This window comes from Sciurus vulgaris, assembly GCF_902686455.1.
Source record: "Sciurus vulgaris genome assembly, chromosome: 11".
NCBI lineage: Eukaryota > Metazoa > Chordata > Mammalia > Rodentia > Sciuridae > Sciurus > Sciurus vulgaris.
In genome coordinates, this window is record NC_136472.1 from 14,492,267 (window position 1) to 14,513,684 (window position 21,418).

At 42.0% G+C, this 21,418-nt stretch overlaps 3 protein-coding genes across 3 annotated transcripts; all 3 read right to left on the reverse strand.

The window, feature by feature from the left end:
• Positions 1 to 457: 457 nt before the first annotated feature.
• On the reverse strand, positions 458 to 1,393 carry LOC306639664 (olfactory receptor 4D9-like; the record flags this gene model as incomplete). Its single annotated transcript, XM_079103446.1, has 1 exon — positions 458 to 1,393. One exon carries the CDS (start codon positions 1,391 to 1,393, stop codon positions 458 to 460), a length of 936 nt encoding a protein of 311 aa, XP_078959572.1.
• Positions 1,394 to 6,964: 5,571 nt separating this feature from the next.
• Positions 6,965 to 7,909, reverse strand: OR4D6 (olfactory receptor family 4 subfamily D member 6; the record flags this gene model as incomplete). The annotated part of the gene is made up of 1 exon (XM_079102401.1): positions 6,965 to 7,909. The coding sequence occupies one exon, from the start codon at positions 7,907 to 7,909 to the stop codon at positions 6,965 to 6,967; it is 945 nt and encodes a 314-aa protein (XP_078958527.1).
• Positions 7,910 to 20,461: 12,552 nt separating this feature from the next.
• LOC306638921 (olfactory receptor 5A1) lies at positions 20,462 to 21,418 on the reverse strand (the record flags this gene model as incomplete). Its single annotated transcript, XM_079102375.1, has 1 exon — positions 20,462 to 21,418. The coding sequence occupies one exon, from the start codon at positions 21,416 to 21,418 to the stop codon at positions 20,462 to 20,464; it is 957 nt and encodes a 318-aa protein (XP_078958501.1).

Consider the following 21,418-nt stretch of genomic DNA (forward strand, 5'->3'; position numbering starts at 1 on the left):
CATGAACATCACACCCTATCCTTTATCCCACTGCCTGAACTCCCAAGAACTTCTCTTATATTTCACAATTATGATCTGCTCATTGTCAGTGGTCTTCAAGGGCTGCATTCTTCCTGTTAAACTTTCTGCTGATATTCTTTCTTAAACCCAGTGTTCCAAGTTGCAGATCATTTGTGTGTGCACTCTTCTGCAATAGTTAATTGTCTATGTGTGACTGGAATTCAGCATTTGATAGCTATTATTTTTTATAAATTTTTAAAATATAATTTTAGTTGTAGGTAGATACAATGCTTTTATTTTATTGACTTATTTATGGTGCTGAGGATCGAACCCAGTGCCTCACACGTGCTAGCCAAGTGCTCTACCACTGAGCCACAACCCCAGGCCTGACAGCTACTATTTTCAAAAACCAATTCAATGATGTTACTTCCACCTTGGTCTACAACCAATAAGGAGGCTATGCTCTTTCAGAAAGCAGGAGTCTTTTCTTCAGTCTCCTCATGGCTGACTTCATCTCATGGTTCCTCAGGGTGTAGATCATGGGGTTTAGGACGGGGATGATGATAGTGAAGGTGACAGAGACAGCTCTGTCCATGGGGAGGGCAGTGAAGGGCCGGGCGTAGACATAGATGCAGGGCACAAAATGCAGGGTCACCACGGTGATGTGGGCTGTGCAGGTGGAGATGGCCTTCCTCCTGCCCTCTCCAGTGTGTGACCTCAGCATCATCAGGATGACTGTGTAGGACACCAGGAGAAGGACAAACCACAGGGTAGTGACCAGGCCATTGTTGGAAATCATCAGGAGCTCAAGAACAAAAGTGTCCGTGCAGGCGAGTTTGAGGACCTGGGGGACGTCACAGTAGAAACCATCAACAACATTGGGTCCACAGAAGGGGAGCGGGAGCAAGAGGGAAATCTGCACGATGGAGTGGACGAAGCCCCCTACCCAGGAGGCCACAATGAGGGCGGTGCACCTCCCCCTACTCATGATGATCACGTAGTGAAGGGGCTTGGAGATGGCCATGTAGCGATCAAACGCCATGATGGAGAGGGAGAAGATGTCTGCCCCACCAAGGAGGTGGAAGAAGAACATCTGGGTGATGCACCCATTGAAGGAGATGGCTTTTCTCCTTGACAGGAGGTCCACCAAGACCTTAGGAGCAGTGATGGAGGAGAAACAGATGTCCAGGACAGAGAGATTGCGGAGCAGGAAGTACATGGGGGTGTGAAGGCGGGACTCCCAGGTCACAGAGACCATGATGGCAACATTTGCTAACACAGTTGTTGTGTAAACCATAGATAAAAAGAAAAATAAGAGCAAGCTCAGCTCTGGGGACTGGGTCAGTCCTTGGAAAATAAATTCAGTTACCCTGGTATGATTTTTCAGAGCCATTGAATGATGTTTTCCTCCATGGGCACCTTTGAAGGAAACACTTATATTAATAAGACAGTGAAATCAAGCATGGTTTATCTCTTATACAGAAACAGAGCATGCACAGGTACCTGGTTTTGTCATTGTCCTATGTCCTTCATGACCTGGCTGTATCACCTGGGAGTATCCCTTGCTTCTCCTTCCCTTAGTTCCGTGGTTAGTTCATGTTGTGGTTTGGAGTAGATCACTTGTTTTCTTGCTGTGCTGGAGTGGGGGTGGGGGTGCCTATGGATTCTGCTAAAACCCACTTCTGGGATTTACTAAAGAAGGAACCTTAAGAAAGGCTTTGTGGAAGGGGTTCTGGGTTCCCTGAATTGTCCTGATTCAGAGTGTTTGATTCATTTTCCATTTTCCTTCATGGCTTAATATCCTTTGGAATGAAATAACACCTACTAACAACCCGATATGGATCCATTTGAATAGCACATGATAGTTTTTAAAAAGTACTGCATTCTGAAATACAATGGCATCTCTCTGAGATCTGAGGAAAGATACTATTATTCTCACTTCAGTAATACCAAAACTGAGCCCAGTAAGTCAATTTTCCAAGGACATACAGAAAATCAGCGATGGAGGAAAAATAAGACAAATTTCTCTGGACTCTTCATTCCAGGATCTTTCTACTATCCTACACTGCCTGCCAATTTCAGACACATAAGTCCAAGAATAATTTGTATAAGAAACTCTTAAAGGAATTTTGAAGCATTTTAATGGTGGGTCTCATCACTCCTTCAATTTTCTTTCTCAATCACCATGGAAGTTTATGCCAGTACCCTTTTCTTACCTTCACATAACATGTCACATAAATGACAGCTCTTCTCTCTGCTTTTTATTTCCTTACATGGCTATTCAGTTGTTTAGGTAAATGGTTTAACACACAGAAGATGAAATGGATGGCTGGAGAGATGAGACAGATGGATCTATTTGTGAAGAAAGTCGCACGCATATATAGAGACAGGGCACGGAACGCAAGCTGACCACAGTGAGGTAGGTAGTCAGGTCAAGACAGATCTCCTTCTGCTCCCTTCCTATATATTAAGCAGGGTCTGTTCAGCCTGGGACTTGCCTTTCCTGTCTGAGGGCATATCTGCCCATTTACTCCAGGACAGGTGGTAACAAGGATTTTCCCCACCTGACCTGCCCACATAGCATGTAGATTAAAGTATTATGAACTCTTGGTGGGGAAGGAGGGACAGATATAGCAGACAGAGTTTTGAATTCCTTTTATTCCTCCATTTGAGATAGTCGTGAGGGATGGCTTGCGGCTTAATGGCATGCCGAGGGTAAGAGAGAGACCGGAGGTGAAGACAGTCTCTGACGTTCAGCCCAGGGCCTCATCCATGCATGTCACTTCAATAACGTCTGAGGAGACTTATGCTGGTGGCAGCCTCACAAAAGTTAGCTCAGAGAAAGAAGCCACACTCAGCCTGAGCATCTGTCATCTGGCATCATCGTGGACAGAAAGCTTCCAGTTCAGTGCCCAGCTGGGGGGCACTGCACTTGGGCTGTGTCACAGTAAGCTTTGGAGGGTGATACCCTTGAGAAACCATGTAGATAAACACGTGGTGGCTACTTGTCATGTTTTACCAGTTCATTCAGATGGGAGGCACAGTCACCTCCACCGTCCGTGCTGACAGGTGACACACTTCATACAAAAGACTTGCCCTGAGCTACCCATGCTGCAAAGAACCAAGATCCTGGGCAAATTAACTCTCCCGAGCTTGCCTCTTCTCTATCCTCAGGTAAACCCTTGGATTCTCTCCTTAGACTAGAGCAGGAGTTCCCTAACTGGCCTCCTTTTCCTGGGTCTAAATCTTTAATCCATCCTCTCTGTCGTTTCCAGAAATACCTGTATGCAGTAAATGGGATCATGTTATTCCTTTATTTGAGAATTTCATTGGTTCCCTATTGCCTGCAGAATAAAGATTAACTTCTTTAATAAGAGCATTCCTGAATTTCCTCCATCTTTAACATATCAGTTGCCCTGCGTCTTTTGATCCTCCTTTTCAATGGCTCAAACCTTACGTAAAGTGTTGCGATCTACTCCCTTGGATCTGTGTTCCTCTTGCTCCCTCTGCCCACCATCTCTGGCCCACTTTCGGCTCTCCCACATCACATCTTAACTTGATCTCTCCTGGGTGTCCCTTCTTTATTCCCTGCACCCATTTATCTTCTGGTACCTGTGACAATTTACTGCCACTAACTTCTTAAATGTGTAGTTCTCTGTAATTCAATGTCATGTCCCTATGAGACGCCGGGTTCCTCCAGTCTGTTCAAAGTTTCATCCACCCGAATATTGTTGAAGCTTTACCTAGGCTGAGGCACATGTTAGGGCTCAATACGTGCTTTTCAAATTACTAAAGAAACCTGGGTGATAAAACGCATGTCATGAATTATAAGCATTGACATTGGAGTCTGCATGAGAAAGATCATGACAAACAGAACATAAAAAAATCATTTTGCTCATATTTTAGACTTGGCTTTAGGGACATCAGGAAATTTTTTTTCCTGATGCAGTCTATAAAATAGCTCTTTGACCTTGAGGAATCTGCTTTGCCTCTCTCTGTGCCTTGGAAGCTCAGTTGTGAGACGCGATCTGTTGGGAGGGAGCGTGGACAATGTGAACAGCTTTCAAAGGGCACAGTGCGGTTGGAATTCTCTTGCTCCTTTGTTACCTGGAACAAATCCGTTGCTTTTCTTCATAAGCTGGGAAGCACAGACCTTACTTTACTAAGTGACATAAGGAGTAAATATGACAATGCTTTTGAAGTTTCTGGCAGGCAGTACACTTTCAATTAACTTAGTTTATTTCCCTTTCTAAAAAAACGCTGTCTTCCTTGCCCAACATGAAACATTATGAAGACATTGGCAAAATCTAAAATATTGCTCTATAGAACAGTTGGTTCTCTTCAAACCAACTTGCTTTTTGACTAAACTGTAAACTGACCAAGTGGAGCAAAGGCTTCATCTTTGGGTCTGTGGGTTTGAGAATAAGGCTATCTCTGCATGGCAGGGAAAGGACCCCCTGTGAGCCCTGGGCAGAGCATGCCTATGGAGCCGCCTTTGAAACCTCCATGGGTTTTAAGGAAAATTAGTTTTTTTTTTTTTTTTTTTTTTTTTTTTTTTTTTTTTTTAAGGAAACACCAATTTTGTAGATAGAGGCTTCATGTTCCCTGCAGACAAATTCTAACCTGAAAGAACATCTTCTCCTTCTGTGCAACTCAGTTTTTCTATCGAAAACTGCCCTTTTCTTTTACTGTGCTGACCCCATTTCTGTGGCTTCTTTAGAAGTCATTCCTCACTTTCCAATATTTAACATCTACTTCTGTATTTCCCGCGTTAAGGTTTTCCACCATTTCTGCAGAGTCTTAGACATCTGGCACAGTTTCGTGCTTGTCATATCCATGTATAGTCTCATAATATCCCACACCCTGAATGTTCAGTCCCCTTACCTAAGTCCTTCAGCGTCCAACCATCAATGTACCCCACTGGAGACTGGGAAGCTTGGCCTTGGTGCGCATGATGGAGGAAATACGGTGTTGGAAGGTGAAGTTCTTCTGAAGAGCAGTTCTACCAGACCCCAGTGGCACCTCTGCAGCCTTCCCCTTCCGAGGACAGACCCAGGGAGCCACATCGTCATGACTGTTCTGCCTGCTGCAGTGTCCCTGCCACGTGCTCTATTCTCTGAGGCCTAAGCCTCATGGGAGAATTAGCAAAGGGAATTTGGATGTGAGAGTGGAAATGGAATGGACATTCTTCTGAGCGTCAGTTCCAGAGGGAGTTATTTCACAGTTTCCAAGCTGTTACGGCGAGCGAGTCCACACATGCACGCAGGCGCGCGCAGACACACACGGATGCCCACAGCTCTCTACTTTCTAAGTTCTTGCCAGGCCCCAGAAGACATAAATCTATCTTCTGATTCCCTGAGTTTTAGAGAAGAATTGGACTATGGAAACATCTAGTGTCACAGTATTATTAATTCTCAATGGGGACAATGTGCCCAAAGGGACAACTGGCTCTTGGTGAAAGTAAAAATATCTTGGCTCTTTCAATGATGTGCAGCCTTTAAAAGGGCCTTAGTACATAAAAAAGATACATGGTATTTTTTGGTATTAAATTTTGGGACAATTCAGAAAAATATTTAGTAAAGCTCTTTGGAGGGGTTATAGACTAAGAAAGGCCGAGAAGGACTGTCAGGTGATGGGGAGTCTTTGATCAATGTGTCTGTCTTCTAGTACTCAGGGAGGATCACAGATGTGTGTCACCTGCCAGGACCTTGTTGGCCAAATATTAGTGCATTATAACTGTCAGAATAACTGTTCAATGTGTTTCAATTTTCTGAGTTTCCTTACTTATCTTGGCTTAAATTTGAACCACTGCTGGAGACTGGGGGTTAGAATCTGAGGCAAGCATAGAGGAGGAGGGAGATGCATTATATCTCTGCACATTCACTCCACTGAAATCCTTCTCACTGGGAGAGCCATGGATTCCAACACAAGCCCAGTGACCCCAAAGACAAAGTGCTTTTTTTCTCTCCTGGTACCAAAAATAGTCCTCAAGGGCAGCAGGTACAGATGGTATCTGTCAGGTATTTTTTAAAAATTTATTACTTCTTGCCTTGGATTTTCTATGCATACTTTGGCAAAATCTATAGTTTCACTCAGTAATAAAAGCTCTGGCGATAAAATGTGAAGTGGAGACAGAGAGAAGTTCAGGTTAACATAAAAGAAATTGTCATTGTGGATTTTATACAGATATGTCCCCAAACTATACAAGTAACTTTGAGATTAATTTCAGGAGGCAAATCAGTAGGATGAACCTGAGACTAGGAAACCATTGGTCCATGTATACATTTGTTCGTGTATGTATCTGATCTAGCACAGCTTAAAACTTCCCTTCTCCTGTAAGAATAAAAATAAATAAAAATAATTTAAAAAAGTGAAATAGAAAAAATAAAATAAAATAGGAAGGAAATACATTCCTTCTCTTTCCACTAGTTGGCGAAATGTATTTAAGATACTGTACTCAAAATATAAAACCAACAAGTGATTTTAAGAATTGACTGGAAATAACAGTGTCATCAGAAAAAGCATGTGTGTAAATGGACGTGTCTATAAGCTGTGTGCATGCATATTTAGGAGTAGAGGGATAGGTAATTGGGAACATTGATTGAATGCTTGACAAATGAGCAGAACTGCTAACCTTCACAACTATGACCCTTACCATGGTCATATTTCATTCTCAGGACGACCTCATAAGTAGATAATGCTATTTCTGTATAATAGGTGGCAAAAGGGAGGTCAGTGTTAGCAAAAGAGCAACAGATAACACAAATATAACATCCAGGTTATGGATTTCAACCTTCTCCCCAGACCACAAACCAGAGGACCCACATTGTTCAATCTTATCTCTTCCTTAGACTTGAGTGACTCTAAAAATGTACAGCAGAATGATGACAAGAAAAGGGATGGCTGTCTCTTACCCTTGGAGAAAACGGAATCAGTCTTGGACTTCCAGCCTCCATGTACCTGCTCACCCCAGTTTACTGTTCACCGAAGGTGCAAGCCTCCGCTGCAGTCTCCTCATGGCTGACTTCATCTCTTGGTTCCTCAGGGTGTAGATCATGGGGTTCAGCATGGGTGTGATGACTGTGTTATTGATGGATATGGCTGTGTCCATGGGCAGGGTAGTAAAGGGCTGGCAGTAAATGTAAACACAAGGCACAAAGTGCAGAGTCACCACCAGGATATGGGAGGTGCAGGTGGAGAGGGCCTTGCTCCGTCCCTCCCCCGAGTGCGATCTTAGCATCACCAGAATGATAGTGTAGGAACCCAGGAGCAGGAAGAACCACAGTAGGGTCACCAATCCATTGTTAGAGATCATGAGAAGTTCCAAAACGAAGGTGTCAGTGCAGGCCAGCTTCACCACCTGGGGCACATCACAGTAGAAGGCATCCAAGATGTTGGGTCCACAGAAGGGGAGAGGAAGCATCAGAATTATCTGGACAATTGAATGCAAACCACCACCCACCCAGGAAGCTACCACCAAGGCCACACATACCTCTCTCCTCATAATGGTCACATAATGCAGGGGCTTGGCGATGGCAAGGTATCTGTCATAGGCCATCACAGAGAGGAAAAAAATATCCGCCCCACCAGCAAAGTGGAAGAAAAAGATCTGTGTCATGCAGCCATTATAGGAGATGGTTTTCCTCCGTGATAAAAGATCTACCAGGAACTTGGGGACCGTGATAGATGAAAAGACAATATCCAGGACTGATTTATTCCTCAGGAGAAAGTACATGGGAGTGTGGAGGCGGGACTCAGAGGTGATGGTGACCACAATGAGGGCATTTCCCAGCAGAGTTGTTAGATATACCAGAAGGAAAACCACAAACAAAAAGAACTCAAGCTCCCGGAAATCAGTAAGTTCCAGGAAGACAAACTCCTTCACATTGGTGTGGTTGACCGGGTCCATGGTAGTGTTGACCGTCTTCCAATTCTACCTTGGGAGGAGATATGCTTGGGTTAGGAATGTGGCATCAGGAAGTGGCAACATCATTTATCACATATTGTTATAAGTCTCCCTCAATAATCCTGATTACCCAGGAACTCTGGGCTAGAGTCTTCCCTTTGTGCTCTGGTATTTCTTTATCCTGATGGTCCTTCTTTCCTGTGGCAAATACCCTGGGTCTACAGGAAGAGCTATCAGATTCTTACCTGTTTACTCTGGCTAGAGAGAGATGAATGGACTATGGCTATTTGCCTATGGTTTATCTTCTGACCTGCAAGGGTAACCTCTTCTCATATACGCAAAGCTTTATACTTTATTAAGGGCATTCACCTGCAAAGTCATTCTTATCTTGACTGATTTTCATGAAGGATCTGTGGGGTCTTTAGAATGCTTATGATTACATTTACTTTATGAATGGGGAAGCTGCAACTTAGAGCAGTTAATGACTTGCTCACACATCTGCATGACTGCAGAGGTGGTAGATGGTAACACAAATGTGGAGAGAAGTGACAGAGGATGGGAGAGCAGTGACTGAGATTGGGGGTCTCTGATGCCCTCATGGCTGTGGCATTCCTGGTGCCTGGGCATATTTCTGTGCAAGGACACAGGATGCTGAGCTGCTGTGGCAATGCCCTGCATGAGGAGGCTCTGTGTAAGAGTCTATCAGCTCTGACCTTGATCCCAGGCACATAGCTCCTGGGAAGGAAGGAATTCTTATGCTAGACAACTGCAATGTTTCACCAACTCCGATTCTCTCCCGTTCCTGCCTGCTTTACTAACTTTAAACAATGGACTTTCCTGAGAGCTACATGAAGCTTCTAAAGTTGCACTTTGCAACTGTGGATTGCAACTGTGGAAAAGCTAAATAGATGTCCTAGTTTCTATAACTTTCCTGAATACAAAGAATAATGGTTGCATAGCCTTTAACCTGATAATGAAACATATATAAATAAAGATTGCTGGCTAACTCTTTAGATCTGCATCTCCATCAGAAAGCAGAGCTCCACCTGATCCCAGCTTAATCTTCAAAATCTGTGTTTGTGAATCCAAGAGTTTGGTCGTGTTGGTGGCTCAAATCTAAATCGTTTTTTTTTTTTTTTTCTCATGTGACAAAGACTCCCCTCCTTGATCAAATTTTGGTTAGGCTCTTCTGACCTTCTTCTCAACAAGACCTCAACCTTGGCCCTCCATGTCTTTCCTTGACAAGTCCAGTTTCAGGTAGGGTCCTGCTACGTCAGTTTAGGGAGAATTTCCTGTCCTTGGTATCTAGTCAAATTCTTCGCCCTCCACCATGGGTACAAAAACCCTCGTATCCAAGTCCTTGGCCACTGTTAGCAAGAGTTCATTTAAGCCAGTTTAATAAAAACCATATAAGTCTTGATGTCTCCTCTAGTAACTTTCTCTCCACTGACTCCCTCACTTTGTTTATTGGCTGCAAATCTCCTCTTGTCCTGTTACATTTGGAGCTGAGCTCCGTCTCTCTTGTTGCAATAGTTGTGATAGCTTTTGCAATCATTTTCAATAAAGTCTACCTTCATGTACTTAATAAGTGGTCCAATGAATAGTTTTCCATTAAGCTCTAGAGGTTTCCTCACCATCCCACTCTGCCAGAATCTGGGCCTTATTTTGGTTTATCTGAACACAGAAAGGCTTAAACCATTTACTGAGTGGCCTCACTATTTAATTCTCATCCCCTGCCCTAGAGGAAGAGAAGAACCAGCTGTTGTCAGCACTTCCTTTTGGCACTCTGGGAAATCTGGACCTCATGTGGGCACAAGGGCTCTTGGCAGATTAGTAACCTACAATGATGTTCAGGGAATGTTGAACTGTCACAGAAAAATTGATCATTAAAACCTCGCAAAACTTTGTAGGTGACAGCTCACACTTTTAGTTCAGGGGTGAATAGAGGAGGATGCTGATTTGTCCAGGACCATATATATATATTTTCAGAACCACATTTTGAGTCAGTAAAAGATAAAGAATTTTAACAAGATTCATTGACTTGTATTCCAAGGATTTCCTACTATTGCGATCTCATTTCAAAATAGCCTTTTAAAATCAGAAACCAGTCATCAGAGGATAAAATCGTTTTCAATAAGAATATCTTTATGCCTAAGAACTCATATTCCAGATAATTTTTTAAAATTCAAATAGTTGAGATGACCAAAGTCTAGTTCAACAGTAGAAAGCAGACAGCTGCATTTAAAGCAGTAGAATTGGGCTGGGAGATAGCTCAGCTGGTAGAGTGCTTGCCTCGCAAGCACAAGGCCCTGAGTTCAATCCCTAGTACCGCAAAAAAAAAAAAAAAAAAAAAAAAAAAGAAAAAAAAAAAGGCAGTAGAATTATGTCTGAAAGAGGCAGAGTCACAGTGAAGAGATTACACCAGATTGAAAAAAAAATAAAAGCACTTTTCCTGAAATAAAGCCGAATATAGTAGTCCACAAACAACTTATTAATAAATGCTTAAGTTTTTATTTTTCTCAGTTCTATCAAAGTTGGATTTATTTTGTGGTTTAATTTGAATGGCAGAACATACAGAAAACTTCTGAAATAAAAATCTTGTGAGCTCTCAAGGTCCCTGGTGTTCCTACCACGAACGTAAGTTCATTCCTGTGAAAAATGAATTGCTGCTTTCTTTCTTTCATTTTAAAACTTCACAGTTTTTTGGTATATATTTAAGATATACAGTCCAATCCTACTTGAATATGCCAGCAGCCAGTAATACATTACCTAAAGCTGTTGCTCTGAAGTTTTCATTCTTTTCTTTCCCTCCTGCCCATGCTTCTTTCCTTCCTTCCTCTCTCCCTCTCTTTTTCCTCTCTTCTCTTTTCCTTCTTTCCTTCCACTCTCTTCCTCCCTCCCTCCCTCCCTCCCTCCCTTTCTTCCTTCCTTCCTTCCTTCCTTCCTTCCTTCCTTCCTTCCTCTCTTTCTCTCTCTCTCTCTCTCTCTCTCTCTCTCTTTTTCCTTTCTCTGCCATCTACTAAGTAGCAGAAAGCTATACAAATGGTATAATATATTTGGAACATATTTATCAAGGGTATCTACAAGGGTGAGTGCCCATCTTATGATTGTGTTGAGGGCAGGATCTATTCGATTTTCTCCATAAGAAACTCCAAGGTAAGTATCAACCCATGTGTCGGGGAGACTCTCCTGGGAGACCAGTAAGATAAATTTTCTTAGAAAATGAGGTGTTCTGACTAACCATGTATCTCTGTTTTGCCTTCTATGTACTCGTGTGGCTTAATTTCCTACTCTTTTTTTCTCTGTGTGGCCTCTTTACAGTGTCTTATTTACACTTTATTGTTTCATTGCGTGTTTGTTGTTGTTGCTGTAAAATCTCCTCAGTTCTCTGTGGAATGGGATGATAACAATGGTTACTGAGGTGAGACAAATTTTCCGTAGATATATGGAAACCAGGCTGATCTGAATGGCATGGGTGGTGGAGGCCAGAGTGGAATGAGCACCAGCCAAGAGAGTAGCAGTCCTGGGAGGCCGGGAGTCAGACTTTCTGAATGTGCAGGAGGGAGGGGCCACGAAACTAGTCTTGACCCCTTCAGTTTGCCTAGTCGGGCCCTAAATAGTGTTTTTAAATAAGGTTGCCCTAAACATTTTATAAATGCCCTGTATGCATCTATGATTATTTTTTCTTTCTTTTCTTTCTTTTTTGTAAAAGGGATTAAACCCAGGGGCCATTAAATGTTGAGTCACATCCTCAACCCTTTTTATATTTTATTTTGAGACGAGTCTCACTAAGTTGTGCACCTTGCTAAATTGAGGAGGCTGGCTTTGAACTCATGATCCTCCTGCTTCAGCTTCCCAAGTCACTGGAATTATAGGAATGTGCCACCATGCCTGGTTCATCTATGATTTCTTTAAAAAAAATTCCTAGAAATGGACTTATGAAGTCAAATGATATATCACTTTTCTAATCTTAACTGATGACTAAGATACTATAAAGGGCTTAATCCTAATAGTGTTTACTTGAATTCTTTTTATAGATATTATGAACTGAAACAAATTGCCCTCTTAAATTTCTCATAGAAAAGTGAAACTAAAGATTTTGTCACTTAATAATAGATTCTTCCATAATAGTGGGCTGATAAGGGTTAAAAACAGTGGTCTTACCTTATTTAGGAGATAAATATTATGAGATGGGTTTTCAATTTAAAATAACTGTATAGATAACCAGGGAAATAAGAAAACTGTGATTGATTTGATTTATTATAGCTCCCCATTTTTATTTCATGTATTTATTCATTTATCCTTGTATTACGTACTCAGTAAATATTATTGACTAATGATAATTTTCCAGGAAAAAATCAAAAAATCAAAGCAAGAAAGACATTAGGAAAAAAATTTAAGTAAATGGTTTTATAATTTTTGGAGTAAAAGAGCATTACACTAAAGATTATTATATTTAACTAAGTAAAAAATATGAATCTTGTGTTTCAAAAGCAATATAAATAAGTTAACCACTAAATATACTTGATATCCATACTACAAAAAAATGCACTAAATATAAATAAAAAATTTGGGAAAAAAACTTTTAAAAAACCCAATGTAAAACAAGCTTAATTTCTTTGATATACAAAGGGCTCTTATAAATCAATAAGAAACTGACAGACACTTGAAAAGAACAATGGATCATGAGTCACATAGAATAATCATTGAACCTGGTTCTTGTACATGCTAGGCAAGTGCTCTACCACTGAGCTATAACCCCGCCCTCTGTAAAACTATCCTTAGAAAATTGACCTGTTAAGGAGAGAGGTGTGGGGGGAAGATGGTACTGATTTCTCTTCATATGTTATGGCGCCATGAGTCACTGGCTGGAGGCCTTCTGTGGAGACCTGGACCAGCCAACTCAGGTCTCTGGGACCTGAGGCTAAAACTATTATTGGTTTCTTTTTTGAATTACTATCATTCTGCTTATTCTTCACCTTAGAAAGTTCTAGACTCTCAGGCTTGACAACAGGTCAGGATCAAATGGTGACATTTCTATAATTGCATTCTTGAACCTAGAGTCACCTCAATTAAAAAAGTACAACTTTTTTTTGTTTGTTTTCATGCTATGTTCTTTTTTTAAAAATTTATTTTTATTGTAAACAAATGGGATACATCTTGTTTCTCTGTTTGTACATGAAGTAGAGGCATACCATTTGTGTAATCATACATCTACACAGGGTAATCGTGTTTGAGTCATTCTGTTATTTTTTCCTTCCCCCCACCCCTCCCACCCCTCTTTTCCCTCTATACAGTCCCTTCTTCCTGAATTTTACTCTGTTAAATGTTTTTCTAAATTTCAGATGTTGTTTAAAATTTTTAGAGGACATTTGAACTGTACAACTAAAGAAGCATGACTATTGAAAAAGTACAACCTTTGAAGTCAGGTTCAAGTGTTTTAAAACTGGACTCCGTGACCCTGATCTACTTAACCATTATATACCTCAGACTCTTCTTGCATGGAATGGGGGAGAATTGGACTTACTTTGCAGTGGGGTTTGCTTGTGATAACCTAGTGTTTTTTTTTTTTTTTCCCTGCTTATCATAATGTCTCTGTTTCTGCCCTGCACATCATAGGTACTTAGTAAATGTTTATGGGATAAGTTTTAATATAAAAATCACCTTTTAATTTAAATGTTTTATGGATCCCAATATTTTATGTGAGAGGGAGACCTTAATCATCCTACAGCTTTTAGTTGAAGTTGAATACATCTAAAGAATTGCAGGTGGATATTTTATTTTTCAGGGACTGAAGAATGAATACTATCAAGATGATAATTTTTTTATGTGTGCCGAAGTTGCCTGCAGGCAACTGTCTTCAGGATGCCCGCACCTACCTTTGCATTAGAAGGATGAGCCTGCCAGTACCCCCATCTTCGCTTCTCTGCCCTTCTTTACCTGAGGACAGGCACAGCCTAATGTTCCCATAGACACAGAATTAGAAGCCTAATATAATGTCATCACAGGGAATTAGGATGGATATTTGTAGGGAATGTAATCTTCAATGGCAAAGCTTGCAGCTGCAGAAGCAATGGGAGTTATTAAAAAGTTGCTAAGCAACACGTACAGGTTCTCTCTCTCTCTCTCTCTTTCTCTCACACACACATCCATTATGATAAGACATCTAATGAGGATGTGATGAAATTGTGCACAGGAAGCCTGAGGAATCCCCAAAGACTGCTTCCCTAGGCTAGCTCAACAATGAATTTGATACAAATTCCTCATATCATTCATACCCATGACAGCAATTTTATTAACAATATCGAGTTTCCCCACTAATTGTCCAATTTCATAGGACAAACGGCCACAATTTGATCACATAATTGATTTCCTTCAAAAGGGCCAATTATAATAATCAATAATCCATCAAAACATTTCTTTAGTGTATCAAATGAACAAATATGATCCCCTTCTCATGGAGTTTACCATCTGGTGGGGAAACAAACAGGGATGACATCATGTGATCATAATTGGGGTGTCATGAGAATGGGGAGGGGTAGCACAGGGGTTGAACACCGTTCAGAGCACCTGAGAATGCTTCCTTGGGTAAATGGTATTTGACAGTAAGAATTCCTAACACTTACAGGTTTTTATTTTTTTTTCTAGGTGATTTTAAAGAATCCATTTTGCTGGTGGGACTGCAAACTGGTGCAACCATTATGGAAAGCAGTACACTTGGAAAGGAACCACCATTTATCCCAGCTATACCACTCCTCGGTCTATATCCAAAAGTCTTAAAATTGCATACTACAGTGAAGCAGCCACATCAATGTTTATAGCAGTTCAATTCATAATAGCTAAGCTATGGAACCAACCCAGTTGCCCTTCAATAGGTGAATGCCTTTCAATCGGTGTGGCATATATACACAATGGAATGTTACTCAGCCTTAAAGGAGAATAAAATTATGGCATTAGCAGGTAAATGGATGGAGTTGGAGAATATCATGCTAAGTGAAATAAGCCAATCCACAAAAAACAAAGGCTGAATGATTTCTCTGATATGTGGATGCTGATCCATCATGGGGGTGGGTGGGGAAGGGATGCATGGAAGAACTTTGGATTGGGCAGAGAGGAGTAAAGAGAGGGAAGCAGGTAGGGCAGTGGGAAAGATGGTGGAATGAGATGGACGTCATTACCCTAGGTACTTGTGTGATTGCATGAATGGTGTGACTCTACATCATGTATAGTCAGAGAAAGGGATAGTTATGCTCCATTCATGTATAATGAATTGAAGTACAATCTGCTGTCATGTATAACTAATTAGAACAAATAAAAATAGAATCCATCTTGTTCTTTGGGCTCATAATAATCCTGAAAGATCCAGGCACTGGATATGACCATCTTCATTATTCAGAAGCCTGAACTGAGACCATGGCAAACTGGGTTCCACTAGATTGGACCCCTGGCCTGGAAGCCTCTGGGGTCATGGGCGAGATGCCAGGGCAGGCTTTGGCGAACAAGCCTGGAGGAACCCCAAATGTCTCAGCACCTGTGTGCAAACCCATGCCTTTCTGCTCCCAGAGGAGGAGCTTATGCTGAAGTGGCACTCCTGGTCTGTACTCACCTCTTCTAGAAAGGTAGGCAAGACTTAGAGGATTGTTGAGCTCAGGGAGAAAATCAGGCAGTGTAACTGGGTCCCCTTTCTTCCTTTCGTTTCTCTCTTCTGAAAGCATATCAAATGTTTTATTCTCAGCCGCCTCATAAGCACAGCAGGGCAGGACTGCTCCTACTGGGTTAGCCTGACTAATTGGTGCTACCGAATTGTAGGGGAAGCCGTTGGGCCAAATCAAAGCTGTGTCTTCCAACAGAACATTGTGAATAATTAAGCTCATATTTTAATTTTCATTTGCCTGTCTCAGGCTATCCTAAAACTTGTTTGAGTACAAGAGGATATCTATGAGTTCCCTGACACTCCAAAAATCTCATTTTATATTATATTAGTTTTTTTGCGTTTGTCATCTCCACTAGACCAAAACCCCAGAGGGCAGGAATCACATCTCACTGATGGCCCTAGTGGACCTCCGTGAATCCAGGTGGATTCCCTGGCTGACGTGAGATGGGCTGCTGGGCACCCTGGTGATTTCTTGCATTTTCTAATGCTCTCCTCTTTCTGCTGCCACTGCTTCTCTGCAGTAAAATAAGAACAGAAACACCAAGTATCTTTTTAAACTGCACCTATTGAAGCCTTTCCCACATTATTCATTTTTGCCCCCAGAGTCACTTCCGGCTGCTACCTGAATATTAATTAAATGACTTAATTTATATGAGAACATGATGAAAAGCTTCAGGCACCCCATAAATGTGAGGAATCCATATCACCCCAATGCTCATATTATATACATGTGTTTCCAAGACATGAGGAGGAGGGAGAGTGCTATTCTGTGAGGTAGGGACAGGAAAGAGAAGACAGAAGAACAGTAGGGACAGGTGATTGAAAGAGGCAAGAGGACAAATTCCTTCTGTCCCCTTCTACCCCAACCCCAGTCAAACCCTGATCTTTCTAATGTCTCCATGGTTTCCGGGATATCAGACAGATTATTTATTTTCACATAGCAATATGCACTTAAGGTTCCCACGTGTACTTTTTTGACTTGATATCTCCTTTCTTTGAACCATTGAATGACATTGTATTGCTTATCCATTCACCCACTGAAGAACAACTTGGTTCCTTACAGTGTTTGGTGAGTGTGGAAAAAAGATGCCATTATAAAGCAGGTCTTTCGCCAGGTGTGGTGACGCACGCCTGTAATCCCAGAGGCTCTGGAGGCTGAGGCAGGAGGATTGTGAGTTCAAAGCCAGCCTCAGTAATTTAGCGAGGCCCTAAGCAACTCACCGAGAACCTGTTTCAAAATAAAATGTAAAAGAGGGCTGGGGATGTGGCTCAGAGTTTAAGCCCCCCTGGGTTCAATATTGGTAGCCTCCATGCCCCCGCCCCCCGCCAAAAAAAAAGAGGTTCTTTTGACACCGAAGAAGAGTCAGATATTCATGTGTCAGTTCAAGGACACATTCTTGCATTCACTTTAGAATGTGATTTCTTTTCCTCTTTTTTCTTCTTCTCCTCCTCCTCCTCCTCCTCTTCCTCCTCCTCCTCCTCCTCTTCCTCCTCCTCCTCCTCCTCCTCCTCCTCCTCCTCCTCCTCTTCCCTCTCCTTCTTCTAATGGTTGGGGACTGAGCAGAGAAGTGATGTGGGGGGGTTTGGCAGGTGTGAACATATTAGGTGTCAATCAAAAAATTAAAAAAATATATATGCAAGGACACGGGGCTATTTAGTCTAAAGAAAAGAATATTTCACAAAGACTTGAGCTTGTAATTTAAAGACTTCCTTTTTACTCTGACTTCCTCATGATGCTTGCAAGATTTGACTGCTAAGTGATTGAAGCTGCCAAAAATAAACTATTACTATCTAAGACTCCAAACATCTGAGTCTTAGATGTGAAGAACGTTTGGATTCTACTTCCCCAAGGTGTCTCCCATACCAGCTGCCATTGCTGGTAGATGGAAGCAAGAAACCTTCAGAAAGAAACCCACAGGACCCTGAGTAGTATATCTACACAACAAAGAAGGCCACAGAAGTTGGAACACACTGGGTTGCACGTTTTAAAACTGCTGAAAATTTAACCTGACTCCCTCACCTGCCAAGACTGTGAAACATTGCAGGAGAGACTCTGTCTTGTCTGCATTTCTTTCTGTTTCTTGCACCGTCTGATATAGTAGGTGCCAACTAGCTGTTGGTTGAGTTACTACTGTTACTGCTACTGCTTCCTCTACTTTCACCACCATTTTTCTTAGCTACCATTTCTTGAGTGTTTATGTGCTGACCTGGTGATAATAATTTTGAGCATGATGCTCAGCACTCTGATTATAGCTTGTTAGACATGTTGAACTTCTAATTCTAGGTGGCTAGAAAATGAAGGGGCTGGGTGTGAATTTAGGCTATTTACCTGGCACTTACATTGTGTGAGGTATTATAAGTAGTCTAGAAGTCATTTAAAGTATATAAGAGGGTGTGTATAAGTTATAGTCATATATTATGGTCTTTCATGTAATGGACTTAAACATCTGCAGATGTGGGGTGTTTTGGTCCTGGAACCAATTCCTTGTGGATACTATGGGATGACCATATGATTTGTAGAGCTTATTTTAAGTTTTCTCCATCTTGGATGGGAATAAATTTAGGACACTGAAGAATCCAGAACACCTGAGACAGAGATCTCTCTCTTCATGCATAGCTTATGTCCTTTCAGAAATAATTGATTTTCTTATATGAACAATAAAAACAAATAAAATCTCTGCTTATCCACTAGATGAATTCTCATGGAAAAGTGGGTGTGTTGGGAGAAGCCAGAGCTATGAAGGGTCGACAGGAAAGTTTACCAGGAGAGGTAGCTGCGTTGGACAAACCCAACATGAAGGAGTAATCTTCTGGAGGTGAGGACTGGGGTACGCCTTCCTGGCAAGATGGTGAATGAATAATGCACAACGTGGAACTGCAAGTGTTAAAGCATTCAGGTGAAGAAACAGGGATTATACTGGGGTAATGGGTTCAGACCACAGGGAGTAAGAGGGAATTCAGGGTGTGGTCATCAAAACAGGCACTGACCTGCAAAATGGAAACTTTTCTCAGTGCCAAATTGCTGAAGGAATAGAATGGTTAAAATCAAGGAGATACCTGTCAATTAGGTGACCAAGATTGAAAAGAGACAGATATTAATGTGATACCACCAGACTCAAATGTGCCAGGCCCTTGCAGAGCTGAGATGAAGAGAAATTACAGCAAAGGGTTCTGACCTTCAGCATCTGCTTAGCAGATGATTCGGTCGCCACAATGAGAATCCAGCAGGCAGATTCTATTTAATGGAGTAGACATCTTGTTCTCAGATTTTGCCTCAGCTATACATACTGGATCTTTTCAAGTTTTACCAAATGCTAGTAACAAGAATTATACACTTTCCTTAACAGCTTTCCCATAGCACAAGAAATAAAAGCAAGAATCAATAACTGGGATAGATTCAAACTAAATAGCTTTCTCTCAGCAAAGGAAACTATCAGCAATGCAAAGAGAGAGCCTACGGAGTGGGAGAATATCTTTGCCACTCATACTTCAGATAGAGCACTAATTTCCAGAATGCATAAAGAACTCGAAAAACTCTACACCAAGAATACAAATAACCCAATCAACAAATGGGCTAAGGAAATGAACAGACGCTTCACAGAAGAAGATCTACAAGCAATCAACAAACATATGAAAAAATGTTCAACATCTTTAGTAACAAGAGAAATGCAAATCAAAACTACATACACTAAGATTCCATCTCACCCCAATTAGAATGGTGATTATCAAGAATACAAGCAACAATAGGTATTGGAGAGGATGTGGGGAATAAAGTACACTCATACATTGCTGGTGGGGCTGCAAATTAGTGCAGCTACTCTGGAAAGCAGTGTGGAGATTCCTTAGAAAACTTGGAATGGACCCACCATTTGACCCAGCTATCCCACTCCTCGGCCTATACCCAAAGGACTTAAAATCAACATACTACAGAGATACAGCCACATCAATGTTCATAGCTGCTCAATTCACAATAGCTAGATTGTGGAACCAACCTAGATGCCCTTCAGTTGATGAATGGATAAAGAAACTGATACACACACACACACACACACACACACTGGAATATTACTCAGCTATAAAGAATAATAAAATTATGGCATTTGCAGGCAAATGGATGAAATTGGAGAATATCATGCTAAGTGAGATAAGCCAATCTCAAAAAACCAAAAGATGAATGATCTCACTGATAAGTGGATGATGACGCATAATGGGGGGTGGGAGGGGGGCAAGAATGGAGGAAGGAGGGACTGTACAGAGGGATAAGAGGGGTGGGAGGGGTGGGGGGGAGGAAAAATAACAGAGTGAATCAAACATCATTACCCTATGTACGATTATGCAAATGGATGCTGTTACTCCATGTACAAACAGAAACACCATGTATCCCATTTGTTTACAATAAAAATAAATTAAAAAAGAAAGAAAAAAATAAATAAAAATTAAAAAAAGAAAGAATTATACACTAGTACACATTTAGGGCTGTTATATGTTGAACATGGAGAGCTGCATTTAGGCAGAGCATGGTCTCTGGAGTCAGGAAGACCTGAGCTGGATTGGAGTTGTGTCCCGCTGTGTGATGCTGAGCAAGTCGGTGTTCTTGCTGAGACCTTGCTTCCTCACTTTGTGACATAGGATAGTGCAATGGGTATGGTAGCATTGCCATGAATATTTGATTAATGACTTTTCTGCTTGGTATATATTAAGTGTCCGATAAAGCCTAGTTGTGATTATTATAACAATAGTCTATTCTGTTATTATTATTCTCTGAAGAAATTAATTTTTCCCTTTGGCCACAAATTGTGACCAACTGCGATCCAGTGGGAGGGGCCTAAGGCCGAGGCGGAGGAGGTACCATGGATCATAAAAGTCTCCAGCTTGTGGGGAAATATGTTTCCATTCAGGACCTAGGAAAATACTTTCTTCTTCCCCATCACCTTCCACAGTGCATCCTTGATCTCTTTGTTCCTCAAACTGTAAATGAGAGGGTTCAGCATGGGGATCACCAGGGAGTAAAACACAGACACCACCTTGTCCCTGCCAAGGGAGTAGCTGGAACTGGGTCGCAGGTACATGAACAGGGCTGTCCCGAACAACAGCGTCACCACCACCAGGTGCGAGGCACAGGTGTGGAAGGCTTTCCATCGGCCTTCTGCTGAGCGGATCTTCAAGACAGCTGATACTATGTAACTGTAGGAGATCAAGAGGATGAGAAAGGATGTTCCTCCAACAGCAACCACCACGAGGAAATTCACCACCTGAGTGAGAAAGGTGTTGGAGCAAGAGAGAGCCAGGATTGGTGGGAGGTCACAGAAGAAGTGGTTGATGACATTTGGTCCACAGAAGTGGAGCTGAAATATGGAGCAGGCTTGAATCAGGGAGCTCAGGAAGCCACCCGTATATGCCCCGACCACCATGCGTGCGCAGAGGCCCCGGGACATGATGGCGGTGTAGAGAAGTGGGCTGGAGATGGCTGCGAATCGGTCATATGCCATAGCCGTCAGGAGAAAGCACTCGGTTAGACCCAGGCCAACAAAGAAAAAAAACTGAGCAGCACAACCCAGGAAAGAGATGGTCTTCCGCTCCTGGAAGAAGTCAGTGAGCATCTTGGGAGCCACAGTGGAAGAGTAGCAGATGTCAATGAAGGACAGGTTGCTGAGGAAGAAGTACATGGGTGTGTGCAGACGCGTGTCACCTCTGATCAGAAAGATGAGGGCCAGGTTCCAGGCCAGGGTCACGAGATAGATGGTCAGGAAAGTGACGTAGAGGAAGCCTTGGAGATCTGGATGGTCTGTGAACCCCAGAAGGATGAACGTGGTCACGGATGAGCTGTTCCAGGCCTGGGTCATGGACATGTTTCCCAT